Source organism: Lipophrys pholis (genome assembly GCF_963383615.2).
Source record: "Lipophrys pholis genome assembly, chromosome: 20".
Taxonomy (NCBI): Eukaryota; Metazoa; Chordata; class Actinopteri; order Blenniiformes; family Blenniidae; genus Lipophrys; species Lipophrys pholis.
Window position 1 is genome coordinate 19,152,066 of NC_137648.1, and position 25,724 is coordinate 19,177,789.

The following is a 25,724-nucleotide window of genomic DNA, read 5'->3' on the forward strand; positions in this document are numbered from 1 at the left end:
GAGCTGGTGGATTAAGGAAGGGAGAGGAGGGAGAGGAGGGAGAGGAGGGAGCCTTCCTCCACACTCTGGCCAGCCCCGGGCTGAACTCGGCAGCGGTACGGAAGCCAAATGAGCTCGGTCTGATAAGAGAAGCCGAGCAGAAGCCAAAACGCTCCGGCAGAAACGCGAGAGACACAGAAGGGAGGGTTAAGTGGAAGTGCAGGGGAGGGAGTGGAGGAGGGAGTGGAGGACGGAGGCGAGAGCGTCAGAAGGGTGCGACCGAGTGTCTTAGTGAGTGAGCGGGTGAGAAAGAAAGTGCAATAGCAAAGGTAAATGATGAGAGAGGGTGAGAAAAGCTCGTGGGGAGTGATGGAGGCTACCAAGGAGAAAATGATGGAGATAGAAAACACAATATTGGCGACGTTGGACATTTTCACTGAAGCTTGTCTCAACATGGTTCAGCCTCGTCTTTGTCGAGCCATAAAAACTGTTTGAAGGAGAACAATGAGAAGCAAAACGTGACGACTGACCTCGGATTTTCCGTGTTTTCAGTTGTACGATTACACTTTCGTGACACGTGTTGGTTAAACGACCTTTTCTTTAATAATGTCTTCATAAAAACGGCTTCAAACACATGCCTTTAACTTAAAGATAGAAGAATTGGAGAACGTCCACCAGTAATTCGACTGTGAAGAAGCATTAATTGGACAATACATCAAGGGCACATTTGTTTTGTACTAGAGATCAGGAAAGATAAATCTTTGATTTTGGGGCAAAGTGTTTGTAATACTGCTTGAAAACATGGTATAAATAGGACCTAATAATAGTATATATACTAGTAAGTAATCCCCCAATTATATAAGTGAATAAAAAACAAGAAAATTATGTTATTTAAAGTTGTTTGGTTCATTTTAATGGTCTCAGCAAGCAGAAACTGTATTCAACACATCTCAGAAGGCGATAATAGCAAAGTGAATATATATTATTTTGACATGGTGCCTTCAGCATTGAAACACTAAGATTTTGCGAATTTTATTGAGTCAAAGTATTTATTTTTATTTGTTGAAAATTTGCTCCAAAATGGTTGGTTTTACTAGTTCCCTGTTTACTACCAATTTCTCTCGCTGCTCGGCATCAGCAGTTATTTAATCTTCCTCTCCTCTGTCCTCAGTTGTAAAGGAGAAATTATTCCTAGAAAGGCAAACAACAAGAGTTTTTGTTCTCGTCTCGTTCCGAGCTTGGCTTGAAGGCGGCCGCGTGCCGAGACATAAGTCATTATCGTGCCTCTCCGTTTAGCGCTGGACACGGCGCGCGCCCCACATGCAATTAGGCGAATCGCGATGCATTTCATCAGTCAGGGGTCTTGAAAACAATGCCGTCATCTAAAACACATTACGCAGTGGAAGAAAAATAAGTTAAGAATATTGAATATTAGGTGTTTTTGGCTTGTATCAAGTCATAAAATCAGCCAGTGGAACAAGTGAAAATTGTCTTGATATTCCAGATGCGGAGCCCGAAAAAAAACAAGTCCATATATCTCGTATGAAGTTGTACTTAGGTGGCTGAAAGACCTTGGTGCACTGGAGTCGCTCTCTCACCAACAGAACTCCAGGTCGTGGTGGTTTGAAGCTAATGGGGGGGGGGGGGGGGGGGGGGGTTACAAGACTAATCAACACCTCGCACATCAAGATCTCAGCGTCTCTCGCCCTCGACACACACGGCAGCTCCCCTTCTGCCTCATTACCATCAGCCTTCATTCCCTCAATCCTCCTGGGGTACATCAGCCGCTCCTGGAGGCCTGACGAAAGCCTTGGAAGCACCGAGAGGCAGCGAATCCAACCTGCTGAACTCCGCGCCACCTTCCCCTGTGCGGTGGTGCCCTATGGCTGCTATCATCGGCATCCAGTCGAGCGTGGCCGCTAATGAGGAGCGCCTGTTCTGTTAAACAAATACATAAACAGTCCAGGCTGCAACCTAAATAAGCTCCATGGTGTGCGCTGGGGAGGAGGAATCCAGGTAGGTAAAGCCCCTCGGGCACCGGGATGGACTTCCTGGTTTAGCTTGCGGAGCGTTAGCGCGGCTGACGCTTGGGTTTACGCGGAGCCTTCATCGCCTGCTGCCACATGGAAGCCATTCAGGACTCGTGCATGGAAACGGCGCAGGAAGTCGGGAAGGGGAACGCTGACGTCTTGTCAAAGCACACGCACGCATGAGTGGTGGCGAGTGCCGGTGTGTGTTTGCGAGCAGAGTGCAGCCGAGGGCTCGTACCTGAAGTCAGCGCCAAACGGGCCCGAGAGGAAGCTCAGACGGTCGGATGATTGATGCTGGACAGATGCTGAGCCTGATGAATTGGCCGCGCTATGCTAGCAATTAGAGACGAGGCGCCACTTAACCAACAAGTAGATCAAACTGAAATCTAAGCATGGAAAAAGACAGCGGGGGGTTTTAAAGGAGCCCAAAGAATTTTTGAGCTCGTTATGATGCAAAAAAAACCCCCAACAAACATGAAAAGTGTCATCATTCTTGATATCGGACACAATCATGTGACAGGTAGGCGCTTAGTAGGAGATTTTTATCTGTCTCCAGTAGTTTGGCCTGTTAAAGTGGACATAGTTGTACTATTGTGGTGCAACTGTCACATTAGCTAAGGTATAATCACTGTGTGGTTCAGTCGAATGACGATTCATTTATTAAAGTTACTCTACCAGAAAAAAACCTTTAAAATATCCTTCCAATAAAGGGTGTCACTTCTGCACGGAGAAGAAACCAACACACCAAAACAAGACCACCACCACTCATTTCCAAACCGCTGTTTCCTAAATCGATCACACCAAAGTCCATCTGTTTACAAACAAAACAGAAATTGTCGCCTTCAAACTGTGCATTGGTTTTGATAACTGATTTTGCCGCAAGGGTTTCTGGGATATCAAAGATGGCGTCGCGGCATCTTCAGCGGAAACATTTGACCGATTCGGCACGAAAAGAAATCCTGACTTTCTCACAGAACGAGTCTTCAAGCCACGAGACGAGGCTGAAACATTGTGAAACCGACCGAGATCCCGTGAGATCCAGTGAACAAATGGGATCTTGCTTCGGGAATCTCGGGGCGTTTCCGTGACGCTAAAATGGCAACAAACTCGGGTATCTTTTGTGAAACGTAAACGCTGGAAATACGCGCTTGTCTGAATGTTATGAGGAATTTCCTTCGAGAAAGGTTTCGACAAGATATTAGAGATGAACATTAACAACTAAAACTGGCTCCTACATTTTTTCCCGTGTGGATTCTGGTCGATGAATTTTAAGTTTAAGATGTTGGTAAGAAACCAGTTATTGACTCATAACGAAATGAAGCCGCGCTTAAAAACCCTGAGATAAATGAGCAAAAAGCAAAACAGCTCTTGTAAAGAGATTTTAGAGTTTAGACTCTATTTATTCAACGAAAGCAGGAGGAGGAAACCATCTTCAGAATAAACCAAACGCGAGTCCAAAGAAAAGCAACTCAAAGAGAGACCATGTCAGAAGCTTTGAAGTCCTTTTTATACACGCGTGACTGGAATAAATATAGAAACTATCAATGTCAGGCGAGACATGTCAATTCATTTCCTTTTCTTTCTAGTTCTTTTTTTAGGTTAAATACAGACAAAAGTGAATTTTAATCGACATTTGGTGTTAATTTTGAACTCGCCCGGTCATTTTTTGGTTGTTTTGAGGGAGAGAAAGTTTCTTTAAAGCCTCGCTGGCTGATAACTAAGCAGCCTCACTTAATAGAAGACGCGGTAAAACCTCCCGATGAGATTTCCAAGCTGATTTCAAGATATCAGGAGCTCATAGCAAGATCAGTCAAGCACAAAAACCCCTCGTGTTCATTTCACTTTCTGCTAATTCTTCAAGGCTTCGGTGCGCGGACAGATTCGATGTGGCTGCGGTTGGCCCTCCAGACGGGTGTAAAAATAGACTTTAAAGTAAACTCTGAGACGCAGAAAGGCCTGAAACGCGACGATGGAACGCAGAGCGGCGGAGGAGGGGTCAGCTGGCCTGCGGACAGCCTCCGAGCTGTGGTCAATCAGTCATCGGTAAGGTGATCCGCGGCCTCGGCTCCTGGCGTGATCAGCTCCAGATGCAGCCGCCGCTCCCGGCCTCTCTATCTGCTTTTCTCACACGTAAAATGCTCCCGATTGTTTTTGTCGGGCCGGCCCCGGAGCTCCTGCCGACTCGGCGTGCTCGCGCCGCGATCAGCCGGAGCAGAGCGACGTCTGTCCGCGAGCGAGCCGTCGCTCCGCTCAGGCAGACATGGCAGTCGCCTTAAGTACGTGATGACAAATGGCTGACACCTCATTCAAAGCGAGGGGGAAAGAAAAAAAAAGAAAAGAGGACTGAAATCTGGATTCTTTATCACAGCCGGTGTTTACTGGGAGGGAACGGTGAGATTGTCCAGCGAGCTGTCAGCGCACGCCGGTGCCACGAATCCACCGCAGATAAGAGCCGAGCGGTGGATATCTCATCAGAGCCGAGTATTTACGGGGCGATTAGCTTGCCCCCTGGCCGCCGGGTGGGATGGAGGGATGACATGATGGAAGCTGGATGACGAGAGCTTTTGGCCCAGGTCTCCGGCCTGGCTCTCGGGGTCCGGGACCCCCGTGTGGTGAGGGGCCCACAGTGCGGGCAGATGCCGGAGTCTCTTAGCCGCCAGCGAAAACAAGCACGGCGCTCCATTTCTAAACACGCGGCCTTTGCAGCGAACCCGGCCGGGCGCCGCGGCATTCGACAAACATTGTTTCTCCTCCTGAATCGAGAGCGACGGAGGGAAAACAAACACGGGCCGAGGGGCCCGCGTGTTTTGACATGATGTCACTTAACAGCAAAAAAAAAAAAAAAAAAGTGTAACGGCGACAATAAACTCCTGCCGCGCCGCGTTTTGGGGTATGAATACGAGAGTAGTGGAAACACATCCAATCCAATCCAATCCAATGTATTTATAAAGCACTATTAAAAACAACTCAGTTGACCAAAGTGCTGTACAACAATATAAAAATACAATTATAAATACAACAATACAGTGGCAGCACAGAATACACTTATAGCAGTAAAAGTCAACTTCAACACTGGTTAAAAGCCAAAGAGAACATGCGTGTTTTAAGATGTGATTTAAAAACATGAAGGGAGTCAGCCTGTCTAATGAACAGAGGAAGCTCATTCCACAGTTTGGGACCAACCACAGAAAACGCTCGGTCTCCTCTGAGTTTGCGATGCGTCTGGGGGACCGAAAGCAACGCTTGATCAGCTGACCTGAGTGAACGTGTTGGGGAGTACGACACGAGCAGGTCGGACAGGTAACGAGGGGCAAGGTCATTAAGACATTTAAAAACAAATAACAGAATTTTAAAATCAATTCTAAATTGCACTGGGAGCCAGTGCAGAGAAGAGAGGACGGGTGAAATATGATCATATTTTTGTGAGCCAGTCAAGAGGCGCGCTGCAGCGTTCTGAACCAGCTGCAGGCGGGTCAGTAAGGACTGACTGGTGCCGGTGTACAGGGCGTTGCAATAGTCCAGCCGGGTTGTGACAAAAGCATGAATCAGTATTTCAAAATGATGTTTTGAAAGTGAGGATTTTATCTTTGCGAGTTGCCTCAGGTGGAAAAAACTCGCCTTCACCACAGCACTGATCTGTTTGTCAAATTTAAAATGTTGATCCATCTTTACCCCCAGATTAGAAACAGTTGGTTTGACAAACTGTGTCAGCGATCCTAGGTTCACTGGGGCGGCAGTACCAGAAGCGCTCGGCCCCACTAGGAGGACTTCAGTCTTTCTGTCATTAAAATGTAAAAAGTTAGCAGACATCCAGGATTTGATTGCTTCAATACACTCCAAAAGTTGAGTGGCACTGAAAGCATTCTCACGCTTCAGGGGCACATAGATTTGGCTGTCATCAGCATACAAGTGAAATGACACCCCAAATCTACGGAGAACAGATCCTAGCGGGAGCAGGTACAGTGAAAACAGGAGAGGACCAAGGATGGACCCTTGCGGTACTCCATACGACAGGGGGGCTGTGGAGGAAACACAATCCCCAACTTTAACACAGAAACTCCTCCCTGTTAAATAGGATCTGAACCATTTTAAGGCACATCCCCGAATGCCAACCAGATTTTCAAGGCGATACAGGAGGATTTCATGGTCGACTGTATCGAACGCAGCAGTTAGGTCCAACAGCACCAGAGCCACAGTATGGCCAGAATCATTCAACATTAAAATGTCATTAAAAACCCTTAATAAAGCGGACTCAGTACTGTGGAGGTTCTTAAAACCAGACTGAAAAACCTCTGGGATCTCATGTTCATCCAAGAATGACTTCATCTGAATGAAAACAATTTTCTCCAAAATTTTGGAAAAAAATGGGAGCTTGGAAATGGGGCGGAAATTAGAAGGGTCGTTAGAATTTAGGCCCGGCTTTTTAGTTAATGGCTGAACAACAGCGTGTTTGAAACTTGCAGGCACTGCCCCATTCGCCAAACACATGGCGGCCTTCCTCGCTCCAGATGTGACGCGGGTTCGCGGGCCTCCTCGGACATTAAAACACAATTAGCTCCAATCATATCTGGTGTTGGGAGTGTGTCACTTCACCTTACCTCGGTGGGATGACATCAAGCGAGCGACCCCCCCCCCCCCCCCGGAGTATTTACGACTCCGCTTGAAATGTGGTCAAGGTCAGAAAACCCATTCAGTGTTATGATCTCCCGTAAAGAGTAACAACTCCAAAAAAAAAAAAAAAAAAACATTCAGGTTTTATGTCTGATGATTTTTCTCAAAGTTTTCCTCGACAAGTCCTCCAACTCATAAAAGCTCCACCCATCATCTACTTCTTTATAAAGTATTGGCATCAGGAGTTACTGCAAATCAAAACCGACCACATTTAAAGTGAAGTTTGTCTCATTTACGGCTGAATTACCGCCGAGGCGTCGGCGATGTGTGTCAGTCTGATGACAGACTCCTCTTACATCGCTTGGAGGGGGAAGACGCTCGAGAATCTGCTGCAGTTTGAGACGTTTATAATTGGGGAATAAAGACGAGCAAACAGGAGTTCGGTGAAATGGCAACAGAGCAGCACAGAGAGAGACAGCAGCTCTGTTTTCAGTTGTGACAAGTTAAACTCCCGTAACGTGTTAGATCATCAACGGGATTATTCTAAATGCTGGAAGTGCGACATGAGGACTTGTTTCATAGTAGTTGGTCAATGCCAATGCCAGCAGATGAAAAAGTAGCAGTGCCAGTGCGACTGGAGTCTTCATAAGAGTTTTTATTTTATTGTGGTGATCAGCTGCAGCCAGTTGGAGCGTCAACGTTAAGGTGACGTATTCTGCGTTTGATCAACCGTCATCCTCTCCAGTTCTATTTATTTAACCTCAGATGTGACTGTAATTAAAAAGGATGCAGAGGAAGGATTCCAGGTGACGGAGAAGGGGGGGGGGGGGGTCATGTGACAGGACGTCCCACCTCCATTTGTCTTCTACATCTCACTCCTTCCTTTCTTCTCCTTCTCTTTAGACCTTCATGTTGGCCCGAGTCATTACCCAGTTACTGTGAAAACACACCGACGACTTCACGCAGGAGGCGGTGGTCTCTGGGTGTGTGTGTGTGTGTGTGTGTGTGTGTGTGTGTGTGTGTGTGTGTGTTACTGGCCATACAGTAGGTGTGTGTGTGGCGGCTCAGGACAGTGCAGTGATTCACTGAGAGGAACTGCCGTCTCCTTGCTATGCGGACGATGCCAGATACTTAGTCATTGCATACCGTGTGTGTGTGTGTGTGTGTGTGTGTGTGTGTGTGTGTGTGTGTGTCTATCTCTGATCTGGCATTATTTGGCTCTTTTCCCCGTCGTGATCCCGCGTTAAGAAAACAGCACTTTCACATGTCACTTCTCATTTCCAGCAGCGAGGAGCTCCTCCTCGGTCCCCCCCCCCACCCCAGCCCGACAATGCCCCCCATTCAGGCCCTGCTGGCTCGCCGGCTCTATGAACCACACGGGCGGCCGGGGATGTGTGTGTTCTACGCTGGACGGGGAGGAAGACGTTTTCACATGTGGCTTCAGAAGCATGTTGTTGGCACATTCACAACGCAACGGGCTGCAGGGTGGGGGTCGGGGGGCTTATTCCCACAACTCATCTCCACGTGCTCTCCTAGAACTTCTATTACCCTTAATCCCCAAATATATATACATATATATATGTGCACCATCCATATAAACTCTTATATCAACCATTTATTGTAAACGTCTAATAATTAGAGATGAATCAACATACACACCACGGTTTGAATAAGTGATTTCACATAAAATCTGACCTACCTCCAAATTGGACAAATCTTTCCCTGAATCTTTCATATATAAATGGCACATTTGGGAGTTTAGATGAACTTGGAAAAAAAAACCTCTCCAATCAGTTTATATGAGCCACATGAAGCAGAGCTCATCAACCGTCACTCGGTGACAAGCAAATTCAGTCAAATCCACAAAGTTGGATGATTTTGTTCTGCTTAGAAATTCACACTACAAAGGTAAATATACATCATGTATTATGTCATCAATTGAGAAGCAATTTTGACATTTTGTTTTCCAAGTTAAAGGTTTGGAACCTTTGAAAAGAGGAGCACTTTGGGGTCGAGGAACCACCAGTTGAGCATCACTGCTGTCAAGGGTTGAGAATCTTTGGATGGCAGCATGAGCAGAAGCAGTGGTGAAAGAAAAAATGGGTTATTCCATTGGGGGTCCCCGACCTTGATCACCCCCCTCCTCCCCCCAGACTGTCAGGCTGAGTCAGGAGCAGCATCCGGCTCAAAGCAGACCAAATCCAGCTTGAAGAAAAACATCCTGCAGCTCCAAACAAAACCTTGTGGTTCTTTCATGGTCCAAATTGTCAAATTGTGCTGCTGGGGTCACTTTTTATTTCACAAAGAGAAATTAATTGGTTATTGACTGATTGGAAAAAGGCTCATATTCATATTTCACTCTGGTTTTTTGCTTATTGTCAAATATTTGGATTTATTATTGAAATTTTGGACTTTGTTTTTTGTCTAAAGTCGCCAATTTTTTTTATATTTTGGTAAACTTCCTTAATGTTGCAGTTTTTCTTAAATTGTTCATTTTAAACATTTTATCTTTATTATTTACATTTCAAATTTGATCAAAATGGAAACGTGAAATTTGATTTTCAGATTCGTTTTGAATTGATTTACACAATGCTTTAAAATTTCACTGAAATTCTTTTTTTCTTTATACCAAAATCTATTTCAAGTTCAGTATTTCTATTTTATCTCTAAAATTACTCAATTATTTTAGCATTAGTAAAAAAAAAATTACATTTTAATATTCCAATTTTATCATTAGATTTATAAAAATCATCTTTATTCTTTTTTTTTTACAGGTTTATAAACTGGACATTTTAGTTTCACTCTACTTTACTTTACCGACACTGACCTGACTAAACAAAACTAAAATTTGATCTTCTGGCTCATTAGCAAAACTTTCATTGACTATTTTATCATAAAATATGACTTTCTTTCCTAATCTCTGAAAATTGAGAAAGCTATAAAGCGTGAATATGTGATTTCATTAACATTGTCTTTATACTTCTATTATACAAGATATTAATTTATCTTTACTCATCTTTCTGCTTCATTCTTGCCATTCTGTGATTTTCTTTAACTGCTTTCTTTCATTTTTTCTACAAAACAACACTTTTACCTTGTTTTAGCGTGAAATGAACTGAATATTAAATGACAGCTTCATCACCTTTTGTTTTGTTAAAATAACCAGAAACACTGTTGGTGGCTCATGGCGATGGACCCTTTCATGGTGTGTACTTCATGTTCGCAGCTGTAAAGCTTTTACTTTGTCAGTCTGCTGAGGGGCGGCTTCAAGTTTCTTGTTCCTGAGTCAACGTGTGAGCGAACAAGCATTGCATTACAAAACCGATAACGTCGCAATAAGAAACTCAGAAATTGAAAACACAGAGGTAGGAAAACGCACACACACACCTACACACACACACACACCCACACACACACACACACAGAGAGAGAAAGCAGCCTGCATTACAAACGCTTTCCATCATCCTGTGAAGACACTGCAGACTAATCCATCAAGTGAAAGATGAATGGCTTTTAAAGCACACGGCTTCGTCTGAAAAACACTAACATGTGTGTGCTGTCTGCTTTAATGTCATTAGCTGCTCCATTAATTCCCGGCCGGTGTCCTCACTTCGCCGAATGTAAACAGGAACATTTGCCTCTCCACTATCGGCTCTCCTCTCATGCGAGCCGTCCCAGGTACGAGCCGCCGTCGGCCTGCAGCCTCAACGGGGAATGGGACCAGAGCCCGGGCCGAGCGGGGCCGTCAGTGTCGGAGCCGCAGATGAGAACAGCATTGGCATGCCGCCCTGCCAGCGGCTCTTTCCAGCGCCTCACGGATGGAGAAAGACGTCACGAAAAACCGAATCGATCGCAAGACTTTCCTGTCCAGTCGCAATTATCAGCTCCCTTATTAAGTCGAGAGAAAATTCCCCCCGGACATCCATCATGCAACTGGAGCTGCTACAATAATAACGCTGGACATGTCGTGGATTACTCCGCCTCTGAAGTCCCGGGCTCGGAGCTATTTGCGGCTCCGTGATGAGAAGTCCAGCCGACCCAGCCGGGATCCGGCGGGCCGGGTGGCCCCGGGGCCTCTCGCGCTGCTACACCGGCATCGGTTGGTCCCGGGCCGGACGCGAGGCCCGGCTGGCGTGCGAGAGTGGGGATGGCGGTGAGTCCACAGTCTGCCGTTTTCCACCGAGCTGCAGCCTCTGACACCCGGGCGTAATGGGAAAACCAAGCGTGGCTTTGAGGGAGGAAATAATAAAGGGAGAGAGCGATCGAGGCGGCGGCGGCTTTTATTGGCCGATAATGACGCTCAGCAACCCGGGATGGAAGGAGTGATAGCAGCACTGTGGAGAGGTGGAGGAGCGGAGTGAGTTCCAGTGATGCCGGAGTGCACGGGGCAAGTCAGAGGAGCGAATCAACGTGAGCGGGCACCAGGAAGCTTCCTCCCGGAGACGAAGGAAAACCAAAGAGGAAGAAAGGCGGCGTGGCGAGCTTCTCCCAGACTGCTACTGGAATCCAGACGGGCCCGTCGCCCTCGGATGCTCTCACAGCGTAGCCACGCTGGCGGCGGCGGGCTCTCAATGCTTCCTGTGTGGGCTGGATTTCCCATGATGCTTTGCAGTGCCAACATGTTCAGACAGTCATTCACAAAAAGTCTGATCAGTTTTGTTCCCGCAAGGAGAAACCATCTTAAGTAAACTGGGAAGATGGTTAATCCAATTTACTGAAACCTTACAATTTGCTTGTTTTTTAGGAGGGCCCTGAATCCCCCGCCAAACTAGTAACCTGATTAGTATTGTTTGTCACATGATATAGTTTTATTGTTGAGATTGAGGCCCCGTTCACACAACAACGTTTTCAGGTGTCTACTTATCCGTTATCGGACTCTCGTTACTTCGGCAGATGTCAGATTCGCAAAACATGTATATTCTCTGAGCTAAAGTCTTTAAAACCACAAGAAATGGCTAAATACGGGAAAAACCGACAGTATGTAACTGCACTAGTCCAGCCTTTAGGAGAGTTTATCTCATTCATATATTTCTTTGTAATAGTTTCAAACGACACAGGGATTATTGTTCAAGCAGATAAGCCTTCTTGCGAAAAGATTTAATTTATTCTGATTATGTAGGTATAAAAATGTGGAATAATGTCCATTAATTGGATGCGTCTGCTTCCTTTAGCCAACATAACTTTTAATATCCCTTCATTTTGGACCAAATTGAGAAGCTCGTGTTAGAAATACGCTGATGAATCTTCTCGGCCGCTGGACTGTCTGTGCTGCAGATTACTTCAGGTACCTTAATGAGATATGACTTAAGGGCACAAAGCTGTATTGGGAATCTAATTTAATAAACTCGTCGAATATACAACTGTTGTTTGGAGCGGGGGGGGGGGGGGGGGAATGATTCCTTTTACAATCTCACTTCATTTTTACAGTGAGCAGTTGCCAGCGTTTTATTGACAAATCACAGTGGAGTTTTTATTTTTTTTATTTTACAGTGTGTATCTGATGAAACCCCCGTCGATGTTCCAGCTCAGACCCCCACTTAGACTGAAACTTTTACCCAAAGCAACACGTTCTTTCAATAAAACGACACAGTGCGGCCCCGCGTATCTGTGCCGCTCTCCAGGCCCAATTATTTCATCGTCCCGACACTCGGGCTAATAAATCAGCCCCGGTTGGGGAGGTTTTTTTTAATTTTTTTTATTTTTACAGTTTCACTGCAATGCGGCATGAAGTCACACAGAGCAACAGCGATTCCGAACACAATCCACACAACTAATCACAATTAGCCTGATGGATGACTCACGTGCCGACTGAGCGCCAGGTTGCTTCGTCCAGAGCAAAAACATAAAAACGCCAGAGTAAGAAGAGACGCCGCGGGAATTGGACGTTGTGCAACTCGGCTGTAACGATGTCGAGTTCGAGAGGTTCGGGCTGATTATCTGGGATCGCGTGTTAAAAGGGCGAAGACAATACAATCTGCTGAGGCGGCTAAAGTGGTTAAAGTTACTGTACCAAATTTTTTTTTAAATCTTTAAATACACTTCCTGTATCACTTCTGCACAGAGAATTAAGCCAAAACACCAAAACAAGACCATCAACACTCATTTACAACCCGCAGTCTCCGAAACCAATCGCAGCAAAGTCGATATGTTCCCAAACAAACCAGAATTTGTAGCCATCAAACTGTTAACCGACGTCCTCTTGGGAAAACCCGCCGCGAGGGTTTCTGGGAAAATCAAAGATGGCGTTGAGGCGGCTCCAGGGAAAATATCAACACCTGACCCGATTCAGCCTGGAAAAAAAAAATCCAGACTTTCTAAACGAAAGACAATTGAGGCCACGAGAAGAGGCTGAGGTGGTGTGAAAATGACCGTAACGTCGTTTTTCCAGTGCGACTCGAGATCTGGGGCGATTTCAACAAACCGGGGGACGAGCCGTGAAACTTAAATGCTGGAAATACGCTTTAGTCTGAGGAATTTCCTCCAGAAAGGTATTGACAACATATTAAAGATGAAGATCAAAAACTAAAACTGGATCCTGAATGTTTTCATTTTTCCCGTGTGGCTTCGGGTGGAGGAACTTTAATGATCAGATATGTGATCATCGCACATGAATAAGAGAAAAGAAGAAAGTCTGCGGCACTTTTTAACGGTTTGTCTTTTTGTTCTTCTTCCCTTTTCTTAAAAAATGTCTTCGAGGACGTTTTGACGAATGTCCGACAGCAGTTTTTCCGGATGCCGCGACGAGTCGGTTGAACGTGACAAATTGTGCGTTAAAGGTGCGGACGGGACAGAGATACACGGAGCCCGTTGACGGGTTTCCGAAACCATCTGCGGCGGACGGGTCGCGAGAGGTTAACGCGTGTGACGAAGACGGATTGCGGAGCATAAATCTGGAGCGAACAGGTTCTGATGGGGGGGCGACGCAGTGACCGCTGTGGCAGAATCCATGTGGCTGGAACCCTCCGCTCCCTCTGCAGCCGTTCTGATGAATGGAGTCCGACTCTCTTGGGGCAGATTCTTCTTCGCTGGTCACAGAGAAGTCGCGCGGACGTGAACGGAGAGAAATGGCGGAGGAGGTTTTTCTCACACTTGTCCGGAATGAGGTGGAAGCGGGACGTCCCGCTGTAATCGTTCATGCTGCCCTTCACTTTCACACGTTCAGATTTCCCACAGCCAAAGAAGCCCTGGAGCAGAAACAGTCTTCACAGAAAAATCCCGTCTCAGGCATAAATTACAGCCACGGGAGTTTCGGGGTCAGCGGCCGTTCGCTGTGGGTCGCCGGACGCCACTCGCCGCTCAATTTTCATTTTTTTTTTAAAGTTTCCACATTCACTGCCTCGATGAATGAACCGTGTTTGCATCTCACGCGAGTGCGGACGGCACGGCGGCTTGATTTCCTGCTGCAAATCCTAAATGTGCAGCCTGTTCTGCTTCAAAGCCTGTAGGGAGTGACCGTAATTAAATACACTGGTGGGGGAAAAAAACAACAAAAAACAAAGCGGTAACATTGCGGCGATGCTGTTGAAATGTCATATTTAGAGAGCCGCGGCGCTTTTCAAAATTGGGAAGCGTATTTATATAACTGACCCCGCGGTGACCCCCGGCAGCACCTTCCCCGTTTAGACACTTGGAGGCAGACAATAACGCCACGAACCCATAAACCCCGACCAGAGCCGCTGCATTACTGCACGACATAATTAACACCTTCAGCATTGTGCAACCACGCACAATATCACACGTTGTAAATGTGCGTTTCAGGTGCTCTCAGGAAGCCAAGCTGCTTAGACAGAAAGGCATCCAGTCGTGTAATGGAATAACACCGGCCCCGCGATTAAACCGGCCGGGGGCGGCGTGTAAATCACGTTACGGCTGCTGGGAAAGGCGATCCCGAACCGGGCCCGGGAGACGTCGCAGCAGGAAGCGTCCGCGACAAAGAGACGGGAGAATTATTACATCCAGCAGATTTCGCAGAAACATGCAGCAGAAGGCAGGAGCACACAAAAAAAAAAAAAAAAAAAAAAATGGCTGAGGTGTGTTCAGCTTCCCAAAGAGGAGGGCGCCGGCCCGGAGCCAGGACGGTGGTCAGGATGAAAGCCGCCATGTGAAAATAGAGGCGGCCGTGGCCAGGACGTGGATCAAACAATGGGCGGGGCCTCAGCACACAACAAAGCGGCGCGAGGACAGATTGAGACCTTTTGACAGGCCGTCGAGGAGCGGGACAGCCGAGTGTTTATGTGTCGCGGGACACCGAGGTCACCAGACAGAGTTGAGGAACCTCAGCGGGTAAAATTACCAGAGAAGGCGCGGGAAAAAAAAAAAAACATAGGTGTGTGATGTAACGTAATCCAGGTTTGGCGGGGTCGCTCGCTGACGGAACGAGAGGAATGAAGGTGCGTCAGACATCCGGATGGGGGGTGGTGGTGGTTGTGGTTGTTGTTGTTGTTGTTGTTGTCTCGGACGACGTCTGAGCAGCACGAAAGGCACGTCGCAATGAGAGCGACGCTGGCCCGGGATAGAAGAGGAAGCCGTTCGCAGACGACCAGCCTAGACTGGCTGAAAATACCCGAGGGCAGGGGCAATTGCGGCTGGTTCTGGTGCACTTACAACTTCAAGGTTGTGGGTTGGACTTCCACAGACGAGTACCTCACAAGCATGTATGGCGTCGGCTTAATTTGTGGCGCAGTGAGGTGCTTCCATGCAAGAGGAATTTGAGGATTCGGAAACCTTGGAGACATGTTTCTGAGACGCCATTCCATTGGTGTTGGCGACGGCAACGCTTCTACTATTAGTTAAGTTTACTGAAAACGCAGAGCAACCAAAGAACTGCTCCAGAATCCAGAATCACATAAGTATAAAAAAACAAAACAAACAAAACAAAAAACAAACCTACCATCCGTGAATCCTCTTTTCGGTTCAGACGAGCGTATCGAGCTTGAATACTATTGACGAAAGCGGAGAGGAATGCCCACTTATGCAGCGGCGGTTAGTTCTTCCCTGCAGGCGATGTTGGATAATGGCCGCTTGTTGCCTGGCCGCTGGTTTCGGGATAGTTGTGTGCGATTACGTATTTTTTCCCCCGCATGCATGTTGTGTGTGCATTCCTGACGCGGTGGCACTCAGACCGGCGTCTCATGTGGTCGCCGTGGATCCCTGACCACCTCAGGGGGCGGTTTGGCCGATCGGACCACAGTCCAAGTCCTCCCTGCATTTACATCTGCATTATGGTGCGTTTACGTCTGCGCTTTCATGTGGTGGAGAACTTTCTGGGTCGCACTTGGAACACCCCAAACACGTCGCGATACCAGCTGGTAATCCACTCAGAAGCCCAGAACACAGACCCCGAGGCTGCGATAACTGCACAGTTGACGTTTCGGTAAAAGACACTGAACCTTCGGTGTCAAACACATTTTTAGTTCAGGGGCCACACACGTTAAGATTTGGGCCGGACGTTAATGACATAAACTCTGCTTACAAGAGGCTCCTTGTTTTTGACAAGCCTGATGATTTTGACTGAATCCTCGTCGTCGTCGATGTCTTCGGGGAGCGGCGGTAGCTCCGGGTCGTAACTCTTGAGGGCGATTGTGTCGTGGACCGAGAGAAGTGTCTGGAAGACAGAAGACAGAAGACAGAATGGAGGCGTTATCAGTGAAACCGCAACCTTGCTCCGGTCAAGTACAGCAAACATAGCAAGATTCCAATCAATCTCTGAGAAAAGACAGACGGCGGCGAGGATGGGAATGAATCCGAGAGTCCCCCCTCATGTTCTGGGTGATGGATTTCAACACATTCAAGGCCAGAATTTGCACTAACTGTCATCAGGCTCTCGCTCGGCCGCCATACATCTCCCTGGATCAAAAGGTATCCAGGACCAGGCGGCTGGGAGGCGGAGCCTGATGGGACGTTTTCCAGGGAACGAAGGGGTCGGGGTATTCGGCGGCTCACAGAAATCAAGTTCTCGTGCACCTCAGATATTTCCCACGTTCCTGAGCAGACATTAATAATGGGGAGAGAGAGAGAGAGAGAGAGAGAGTGAGAAAGAGAGAGAGAGAGAGAGAGAGATGGGCTGCAGACGAGAATGATGCCATTGAGACATTCATTTTCTAAACTATTTAACGGCTGCGTGTCCGGACCGAGATGCGGCTGGACGCGTGCAGCTTTTTCCACGGTAGAGGAGGTTTTGTGTGTGTGTGTGTGTGTGGGGGGGGGGGGGGGGGGCGCGGTGAGAAGAGGAGACGTGTGTTTTATGACATGGGAGCACGCTGAAGTACAGCGTTCAAGATGTTACTAACTGGGAGCAGATGAGAGGAGGACACACACACACACACACACACACACACACACACACACACACACACACACACACACACACACACACACACACACACACACACACACACACACACACACACACACACACACACACACACACACACACACACACACACACACACACACACACACACACACACACAAATTAATTTTGTCTTCAAAACGGACTTTCTGAAGGCCGAATATGCATTTGAAATGAGACTGGACTTTATTGAGATCGTGTACGAGGGTGTGTAGTTTTTGCAGTTTGTGTGCGTGTAGGACGTGTGTGTAGTTTTTGCGTCGTGTGTGGTGTATGGGTCTCATGTTGTGTATGCGGTGTGTGGGTCCCATGTTGTGTATGTGGTGTGTGGGTCCCATGTTGTGTATGCGGTGTGTGGGTCTCATGTTGTGTATGTGGTGTGTGTCTTGTGTGTGTTTTGTGTGTGGCGTCAGAATCACACACAAGAATCTGGTTCACGCAGGTTTGAAGCAACGTCACAAGTTTGTCAAACGTATTTATGAATGAAAAAAGGGAAAATCAACCACAATGACCGTCGTTTTAGTTCTCAGCTTGTGCTATTTTTATTTCAAACTGACGTGTTTTTTTTATGTTTTGGTGTCGACATGAGCCACTTCAGATCGTGTTTCCCTCTGTGTGTATGTGCCGGGGTGGAGGTCTCACTCTGAGGATGATTGTTAAATAACTTGGTTTTGCATCCTTGTCTTGTATGAAAAATCCGATACAAATCGTGTTCGATTGACTGACTGGACGTTTTGACCTGCTAGTTTCACACATCAACCAAACATCTGCTGGTGGTCTTATCGCAGCGCAGACCGACGACGTCGAAACAGACTAAACCCGGGGCGGACGGAGGGCGAGGGAAGGCGAGGGTGCGGCCAGCTTTCTGCTGCAGATCCTGGCTGGTGTGCAGTTCGGAGGATCCCTGGAGCTGTTTTGACTCTTTTCAGCTCTTTATAAGATCTTGGTGAAATCCCAGCCGGTAAAAATAATCCAAAGAGTCCATTTAGCTCGGAACAGACTGTTGTTGTTGTGGAAGCGGTGAATACTTCTGTCACGTAATTTGTCCTTAAAGTGTCTAGGACACACAATCATTGGTTCCCCTGTTAAAAACATCCGTGTGAACTGAACTATAAAGTAGTTTTAAAGTTGTTTCTGCTTCGTTACCAGAGCCAGAAATTAAGCACAACAGACAGTAACAAACTCTTTATATCGCCCGTTGAAGCGGCAGGCCTTCATGACAATTGACCAGGTACAAAAACAACATGCAAAGTCAAAATGGAAAGAATTCGAACCCGGAGCCTTTATCTGTGTGAGGACGTTTTCCATGAAAACGGGGGGGGGGGGGAGGGGGGGTGCAAAAACCCGAAAACGATGAACAGCGCCGACTCACGGTCTCAAAGACCAACTATATCGCTTTCAGCGTTTCTGCCGTTTCCATGTAAACCGACATCGTTTTCAAAACTTTGTCATGTTGACTGGTCCTCAGACAGGTGACGTTGTCATTTTCCCCAAAATACCTCCCTCCCGCTTTGAGAGCGTTTACTTTCAAAGTGACAGCTTCAATCTCGGAAAAGTATAAATGTTTTTAAATCTTTCACACGGGTTAAAGTTAAGGTCTGACGTTTCACCATTTTGATTTACATTCATTTGTAGAAAAATATTTTTATTATAAATTTGTTCATTTTAAAAAAAAAATTGGGGGGGGGGGGGGGGGGGGGGGCTGTCACACAGAAATAGGAGATATGATTATTGTCCTTTCGCCGCCACATTGAAAACGATCCCATTGAAGCTTTTGTTTATTGTTTATAAATTACTGCTACAAGTTCTTAGATACAAAATCTGACAGATTTGGACATAAATCTTTAAAATAACATGTACAATCCGTTTGAACCTTGTGTCCAGACTATATGCTGGTTAAACAGCACAATTCAGATTAATGTATGTGAAGGGTCCATGAACTTTAAAGTGCTGAGGAGAAAATAAAGAGAAGAAGGGAAGCCCTCCATCTCCACGCTCCCTGGTTCAGACAGTATGATTATAGTATTCCCGGTAGAAGCAATGTGCGACAACAAGAACCTGCCGAACTCTAAAGTCTCATTCCAGCTCCGCCCCTGAACTCACGTCGATACCGACCCCAAACCAAGGTTCCAACTTTTCAAACTAACCCGGTGAAAATCTGCAGACGAGACAAGAAAATAAGTAAATAGTGGGATTCCCACGAGAGCACGCAGTCAAGTCCGTGTTTAATTCCCATGTCTTCGCTCCGTCCTCGCGTCCAAACTGCTTTCAGATGCCATTAATCCTCGCTGCTCTCCTTGTTTGCTCTTCTTCAGTTTTATCTTTCACGGATTAACCCCCCCCCCCCCCCAACAACATGTTCCTGGCTTTCATCCGCCGAGGACATAAACACACTCTCTGCCTTGTATTGTATGTCTGGGGACGCTGTCATTATGGTATTGAAAGATTGGCTTGGAACGCTCCCAACTCAAAGTGTTTGCAGATGAGGACAATAAAAGCAATCCCGAAAGACGAACCTGTGCTGTGTATTAGGAGATACGCTGCGGCAGAATCACTATGTCCTAGGATGGACACGGACGGACGGGCGGGCGGACGGACGGACCGACGGAGAGTCAGTACTGACCGTTTTCTCCACAACTACAAACAGAACCTCAGCTAGAAAAGAATGGACACTGTGGTCCCTTCAGAGCAGAACAACATGTCAGCAGGGATATTTTTACACAAGAAAAGCTGTTCGACTTTGCGGCCACCATTTTTTTTATGTTTTCTTTGTATTTTTTTTTTTGCCCTTCAGGAAAAAAAAAACTGTTTAGATTGAACGGATGCAGAAAAAAAGACACATTTCGTCTGCTGGTCATGCACACCACAGTTCTGCACACGCTCAGTAGACAGAACAAATTTTCCCCCTGAGTGTCGTGACTCCCCGTCCATATTCTCCTGGGACTTGGTACTTTTATTTTGACAGTCACCGAAATAACAATCCAACCTGGTCGTCTGTCCACTAGAATATCCGTGTTCTCCCGTCCTTAATGTTTAGAGAATAACAAAAACTAACAAACAGCACCCACTACTGGCCCGATATGTAAACTACATTGTTTTCGGCATTTCTCCTGTTTCCATCTAAACAAACATAATTTTCAAAACATTACTTTGTAAACATGAAACCTATCTGAAATGAATAAAAACACAAATCTAATGTGATGTAACTATTCTTTTATTTACATTCTGCACACAGTGCTAAAAACTCAAACATTCTTTGAGTTAAGAGGTAAATTGTACTTGAAACTGGTGCGTACTTTGTTATCTGAGTGGCTCAGTTCTGGCAACTCAAAAGGCTCAAAATATTTATGGTCATTTTATCTTAAAGTTCATTTCTCAAATTTTAGACAGATGAAATATCTGAGCCATAATGTATGGTAGGTCTTTAAGAAGAAAAAAAAAAGTTAACGGACTGCTTCAAATGTTTAAGCGATGCTGCAACAGTTCCAGTTAATCTATAAAAAATCTGTCAAAAAGGAGGAACTGTCACATAAGTTACAAAATATTTAGGATAGTAAAACAACCAGTTATTTGGAAAACATTCCACCAATATATTGACTTTTATAGTGACTATTTAACCCTTTCAACAGCTCAAGGTCAACATAGAATCTTGTCTGTGAGCGGCGTCACTGGAACATTTACTAAATGTTCTCTGCTAATGTGGAACAGCTCTCCTTGTTCCGTCGACTGTGGTGAACTTGTACATCCACAGTCTGAGACCAAAAGGCTCTGATGTCGACCACAGTCAACACTTGTTGGATCAGTTTGTTGACGTTTAAGTCAAAGTGACCGACACTGGACTTGTGACAAAATACTGTTTTGAAGTATTGGATCCGTCTCAGACTGTGGCCGAGTACGAATCCTCGACACACCACTAAGGCTCCTGTTTGCTCCATGAATAAACTGTTGAATGGCTGATACGTCGTGTTTCTTCAGACTTTCCTCATTTGATCCAACAAACAAAACCCAATGAGTCAACAGCTAAAGAAAAGTGATTCGACGGAGGAAATTTGGTGTTTGACACAAATATTAAGTTCTGCATCCCAAAAATACATGCTCCTTACAAATGTTGCGCCATTTTTAAAGGGAAATAAGTTTTCCAGTGGGAAAACATTTATCACCAAAAAGAACCTTCTTTGTTCAGTTAGGCCGCGTTTACACAGCTACGCTTCAAGTAAAATCCACCGTTTTCACTTCAGAAAAGTTTCACATTTACACCGCAGTTTTTTGAAACGGATGTCCGTTTACAAGGAAACTGCAGGAATGCTGAAAACGATGTAGTTAGCATGCCGGGCCACTAGTTGGTGCTGTTTGTTTTTGTAATGAAACACAAACATGCACGGAGAGAACAATAGGCTATGGACTGGGAGTCATGACACTCTGGAAGCCGCCATTGTTGTTATCGTCCATCTACTCATGCACGTGCAGAAGAATTGTTTAATGCGGCCGAGGTGCACAAGCGCAGTGGCAGCGTTTCAGAAAAGAGTCGGAGCGTTTTTGAAAAGTTGCGTATTCCCATTTCAAGTCAACGATCAAACATGTCAAATATAAAGATTTGTGGCCTTTTTTTAGAATCTAGTTGATACTGAAACAACAACATAATATGATCGATAGGGGTCAGTATCTTTCACATTTGAATCAATGCCGGTACTGAACTGTACGAATTTTTATGTGTGCTTATGTGGTAATAAATGTTTGTTTTTAAATAAAACAAACAAACAAAAAAAAACCGAACATTTATTTCTCAAAAAATAAACGCGTACAATCGCCTACTCTTCCACCCTCACAGTCAGGATGCGTTTAGGTACCGAATCACGGTACCTTTTGGTTTTACGTGAATATGTACTTGGCAGTACCGACGGAATTCGGTACCCATCCCTAATGATCGAGACAAATTTTAATCTCTGTCGTAAAAAAACTCCAAAATGTTCTGTCATCTCGACCTTTCCTCCACCGGCCTGTCGCTGATTCCTCTAAACTCCATTCATCAGATGTGATACCCTGAACCCGTGAGCCTTCTCGACCATGGCACTTCATCACCCGTACCCCCCACATCCGTGCCTAACAACCCGTAACAGAGCCGCGGCTAATTCCTTGTAAAAACCGGAGGAAGTAGCAGTAACAGCTGAATGCTAATAGATAGCACATGGTACGTGGCCTGGCGAGTGGCCGCTGACATGCACAGGTACACGTCCTTCACACATACACACACACGGATCTGTGTGTTGAGGTTTGCCGATATGAATACGTGGGTCTCGTTATGCCTCGGCGTTGCTGGATTATCCTCCTAATCTAATCTCAGGTCCATCTCCTTGTAGAGGGCCTGCAGAGAGGAGGGGAGAAGCCTTGTTTTCCACCATTTCTCCTTCATTTTGGGTCCCAGCGTTTGTGTTCATTAGGCATAATAAGGATCCTAGGAAAACAGATCACTGAGCTTGGCAAAATAAATCTGCCCGTACATTCCTGGCATTCGCCTCTTGTTAAAACCGCACCCAGAACCCGAACAACCCCCCCCCCCTCGTCTGGCCGCCGGTGCAAGGTAACCTGTTTTCACCCCGGGCTGGGGGGGGGGGGGGGGGGGGGGGGGGGGGGGGGGGAACCCGTGTACGCTTTCACCTCCACCTCAGACTTTTACACACGAGCCGACACAAAAACTTGTGTCCGGAAACAGGCGGCCGTCGTAATTGGCACTTTCATCACTGTCAATATTAGTCTTACCGACGTGGAGGAGGCGGGGGCGGGGGGGCTAATAGAGGTGAAAGTTGTTTTCTCATGTGCAGATCGTAAAAAGAGGAAAGTTTGAGGAAGGGAGAAAAGCAGAGAGTTTTTAGAGAGCCTGATTTATATCCACACCCCAGGAATGGATCATTTCAGCCATAATTAAGAGTGATACAGTTACTATCGCACAGAGACGCCATTCAAAGCCAGCAGCCATCTGCTTGTGTTTTACACCAGTGATTTACACCGGAGGGCTGGCTGGTACCGTATCGAGTGCCCTGGAGGACAGATGGAGACGGAGAGGAGCAGAAAAGTCTTAAAACTTCATCATGAGAAGCCGATACGCTTCAGAGATTAGATAGCGGGGCCTGATTCAGATGGAGAGCTTCAGGTGAAGTGTGAATCGGAACCATCAGAAAGTGATCCAGTGTGATGAAGAGAACGAAAGCCTCCTGACTGACCCCGTAAACACGCAACTATTACTTTGATTTATCGTTGGTCATCTGAGACGAGGAAAGTTTGGCTTCAAGGTCTTGGCCGGCTAAAATGACTCCTTCGAAGTCATTACTTTAAACATTTGTAATGTTGGACGGTCGAGTTCGGTGGTCTGCGATCTGGGTCGTGAAGTTCCCCTGCTCTGCATGTTTTGACTGTTCGCCTACTTCAACACATCTCCAGCCCCGTTCGCGGGACTTTTTAAAGTGAAAACGGAAAACTTCCGTAGCACTCCGGGGGTCCATTCACACGACAATGATCTTCAATGTCACTGAAAACGCACATTTTTGTAATCGGCTCCCGAAACGGAGGAAAAGGCAACTTTTTGTGAAACGCTGCTACGCATGTGTGCCACACCCGTAGCAAATAGTTCCTCTGCACATGCTCAGTAGATGGACAATGAGAACAATGTTTCCACCAGAGTGTCCATATCCTCCTGGGACTTTTATTTTGACAGTCACTGTAATAACAATCCAACTTGGCCGCCTGTCCATATAATTGTCTGTGAACTCCCGTTGTTAATGTTAAAAGCGTTTTGTTTTCTGCATGCATATGTGTGGATTCATTACAAAAATAAACAACAGCACCGACATGTGGCCTGGCATGCCAACTACATTGTTTTATGCGTTTCTGCCATGTCAGTTTCAGAGTGATGACGTGAAAACGTGAAAACTTTTGTCAAACAAAAACGCTGCATTTCCACTGTAACAGTTGGCATGTAAACCGGGCCTCAATCTAAAAATTTAGGATCAGAGGTTCGGAACCCCACTGCCAACAGGTAAGCAAGTCCATTTGACCTCTGACCTTTTTCACTTGTTCATCTCTTGTCCAATACGATGCTTCTGTAAAAAGAATTTACTTTTTCATTTTGGAATAACTTGGAAATCAAACCGTGGGCCAACTATTCAAGAAATAAATCATATTAAATGAAGCTGAACGCATCGAGCTTGAGTACTTCTTTCTGAATCCTTGTGAATACTGCTCCACCGTTCAGAATCCATACAGAGGATATAGAAACGGAAATAGGCGTGTTCGTTTCAGGATGAGAAAAACTAAGAGATGCAAGTTGAAATGTTGTGCTGCTGCTGCTGCTGCTGCTTGGATTGTGCTGGACTTTCACTTTGTGGCGCTCCGGGGATGTTTCGGTCTCTCTGTGCCACTCTGCGGCTCAGCGATGCTTGAAAGAGCCGCTCTGTGATCGTGACACGGTGATAAAACGCCGCCGTGCAGCAGGTTGTCTCACTTGGCTGCGGCTCGGCCGGCAGCACAGGAAGCGGTAGCTGAATATTTTCCATTGTTTGGCGCGGAGACGTTTGGCTGACCTCGTTCTGCACTGGAGCTGCCGGCCGCCTCGGCCCCGATCGGAGGCGGTGGGAGAGCCGAGCGAGAAAGCAGAGTAAATATCGACGAGGTGCTCGTCACTGCTGAGGTGGCTGCGTCTCCCTCTCCGTTTGGAGCCTTTTTTCTTTTTAACTTCGTTTTAACACGAGCAGCCGGGGCACTTTATTGGGACGGAGGATTATAGGTTTGAAACCACCGATTCTAACTAATGGACGGGATTTCCCAACACGTCATTTGTTTCGGGAAGTAAGACAAACAGGCTGTGTTTAAAAAGCTATTCAGAATCGGTTAAAAACAGCAGCGCTCTGCCGCCCCCTCTGGTTAAAAACTGCGAGTCGACGCACCGGGTGACGTCACCGAGCGCCGAAGGCACTTTGACCTCGGGTCAGCAAGATTTACAGCTGCTGTGTTCGAGCTATTTAAAAGTCTGAGGAATCCAACAAACACAGAATCACACTCGCACTTAGTTTGGATTCGTCTGAGGCCTCGTCTACACGACAACGTTTCAAGTGAAGGAACAGTTTCGTTGCAGAAAAGTCTAGCGTTTTAATGCTTTGAAAACAATGTCTGTTTAGATGAAAACCACAATCGTGGTGCGTATGAGCAGGAGCAGCGTTTTGGGAAAGTTTTTTTTTCTTCTCCATCTATATGGAGACAGTCGGAGCGTTTTCAGTAGCTCCGAGCACCGTTGCCATGTAAACACCAAAAAACAGTGTTGTTTTTGATCGGCCATATTCGTCTTATGGACGAAAATGCTTATTAGTTTTAGTCACAAACCAAACAAGTAATACACTATGGTCTAGTGAGTAAACACCAATGTTCAATTAAAAACGACCTTTAATCACATATTCGGCAGTAAGATCATGTCGAAAAAGTAAACAAAAGGTAAATAAAGTTCACGTATGTCGTGTTTTTTCCACTGATTCAATACAACCGAAACTGTTTCACATTGTTTATCACATTCAACCAATGGAGGCGGCTGCCAGTTTGGGGTTCAGTGTGTTATGCTCAAGAGCACGTTAGCGTGTCAACAGGGGGAGAAGGGGAATCGAACCTTCTGATTAAGAAACCACCCACTCCAAACCACGGCCCCCGAAAAAACTAAATTTAAAAGCAAGAAAAACCTTTAAGTACCATCAATAGTGTAGATTTTAGAGAAT

At 46.2% G+C, this 25,724-nt stretch overlaps 1 protein-coding gene across 3 annotated transcripts in view; it reads right to left on the minus strand.

Annotated features, from left to right (window-relative positions):
• mpp7a (MAGUK p55 scaffold protein 7a) overlaps positions 1-25,724 on the minus strand; it is a 164,127-nt gene that overhangs the window by 55,872 nt on the left and 82,531 nt on the right. For all 3 annotated transcript variants that reach the window (XM_080489714.1, XM_080489715.1, XM_080489713.1), the window contains exon 6: positions 16,093-16,224. In XM_080489714.1, coding sequence (XP_080345840.1) covers positions 16,093-16,224 — 132 coding nt within the window. The remainder of the gene's footprint in view (positions 1-16,092; positions 16,225-25,724) is intronic.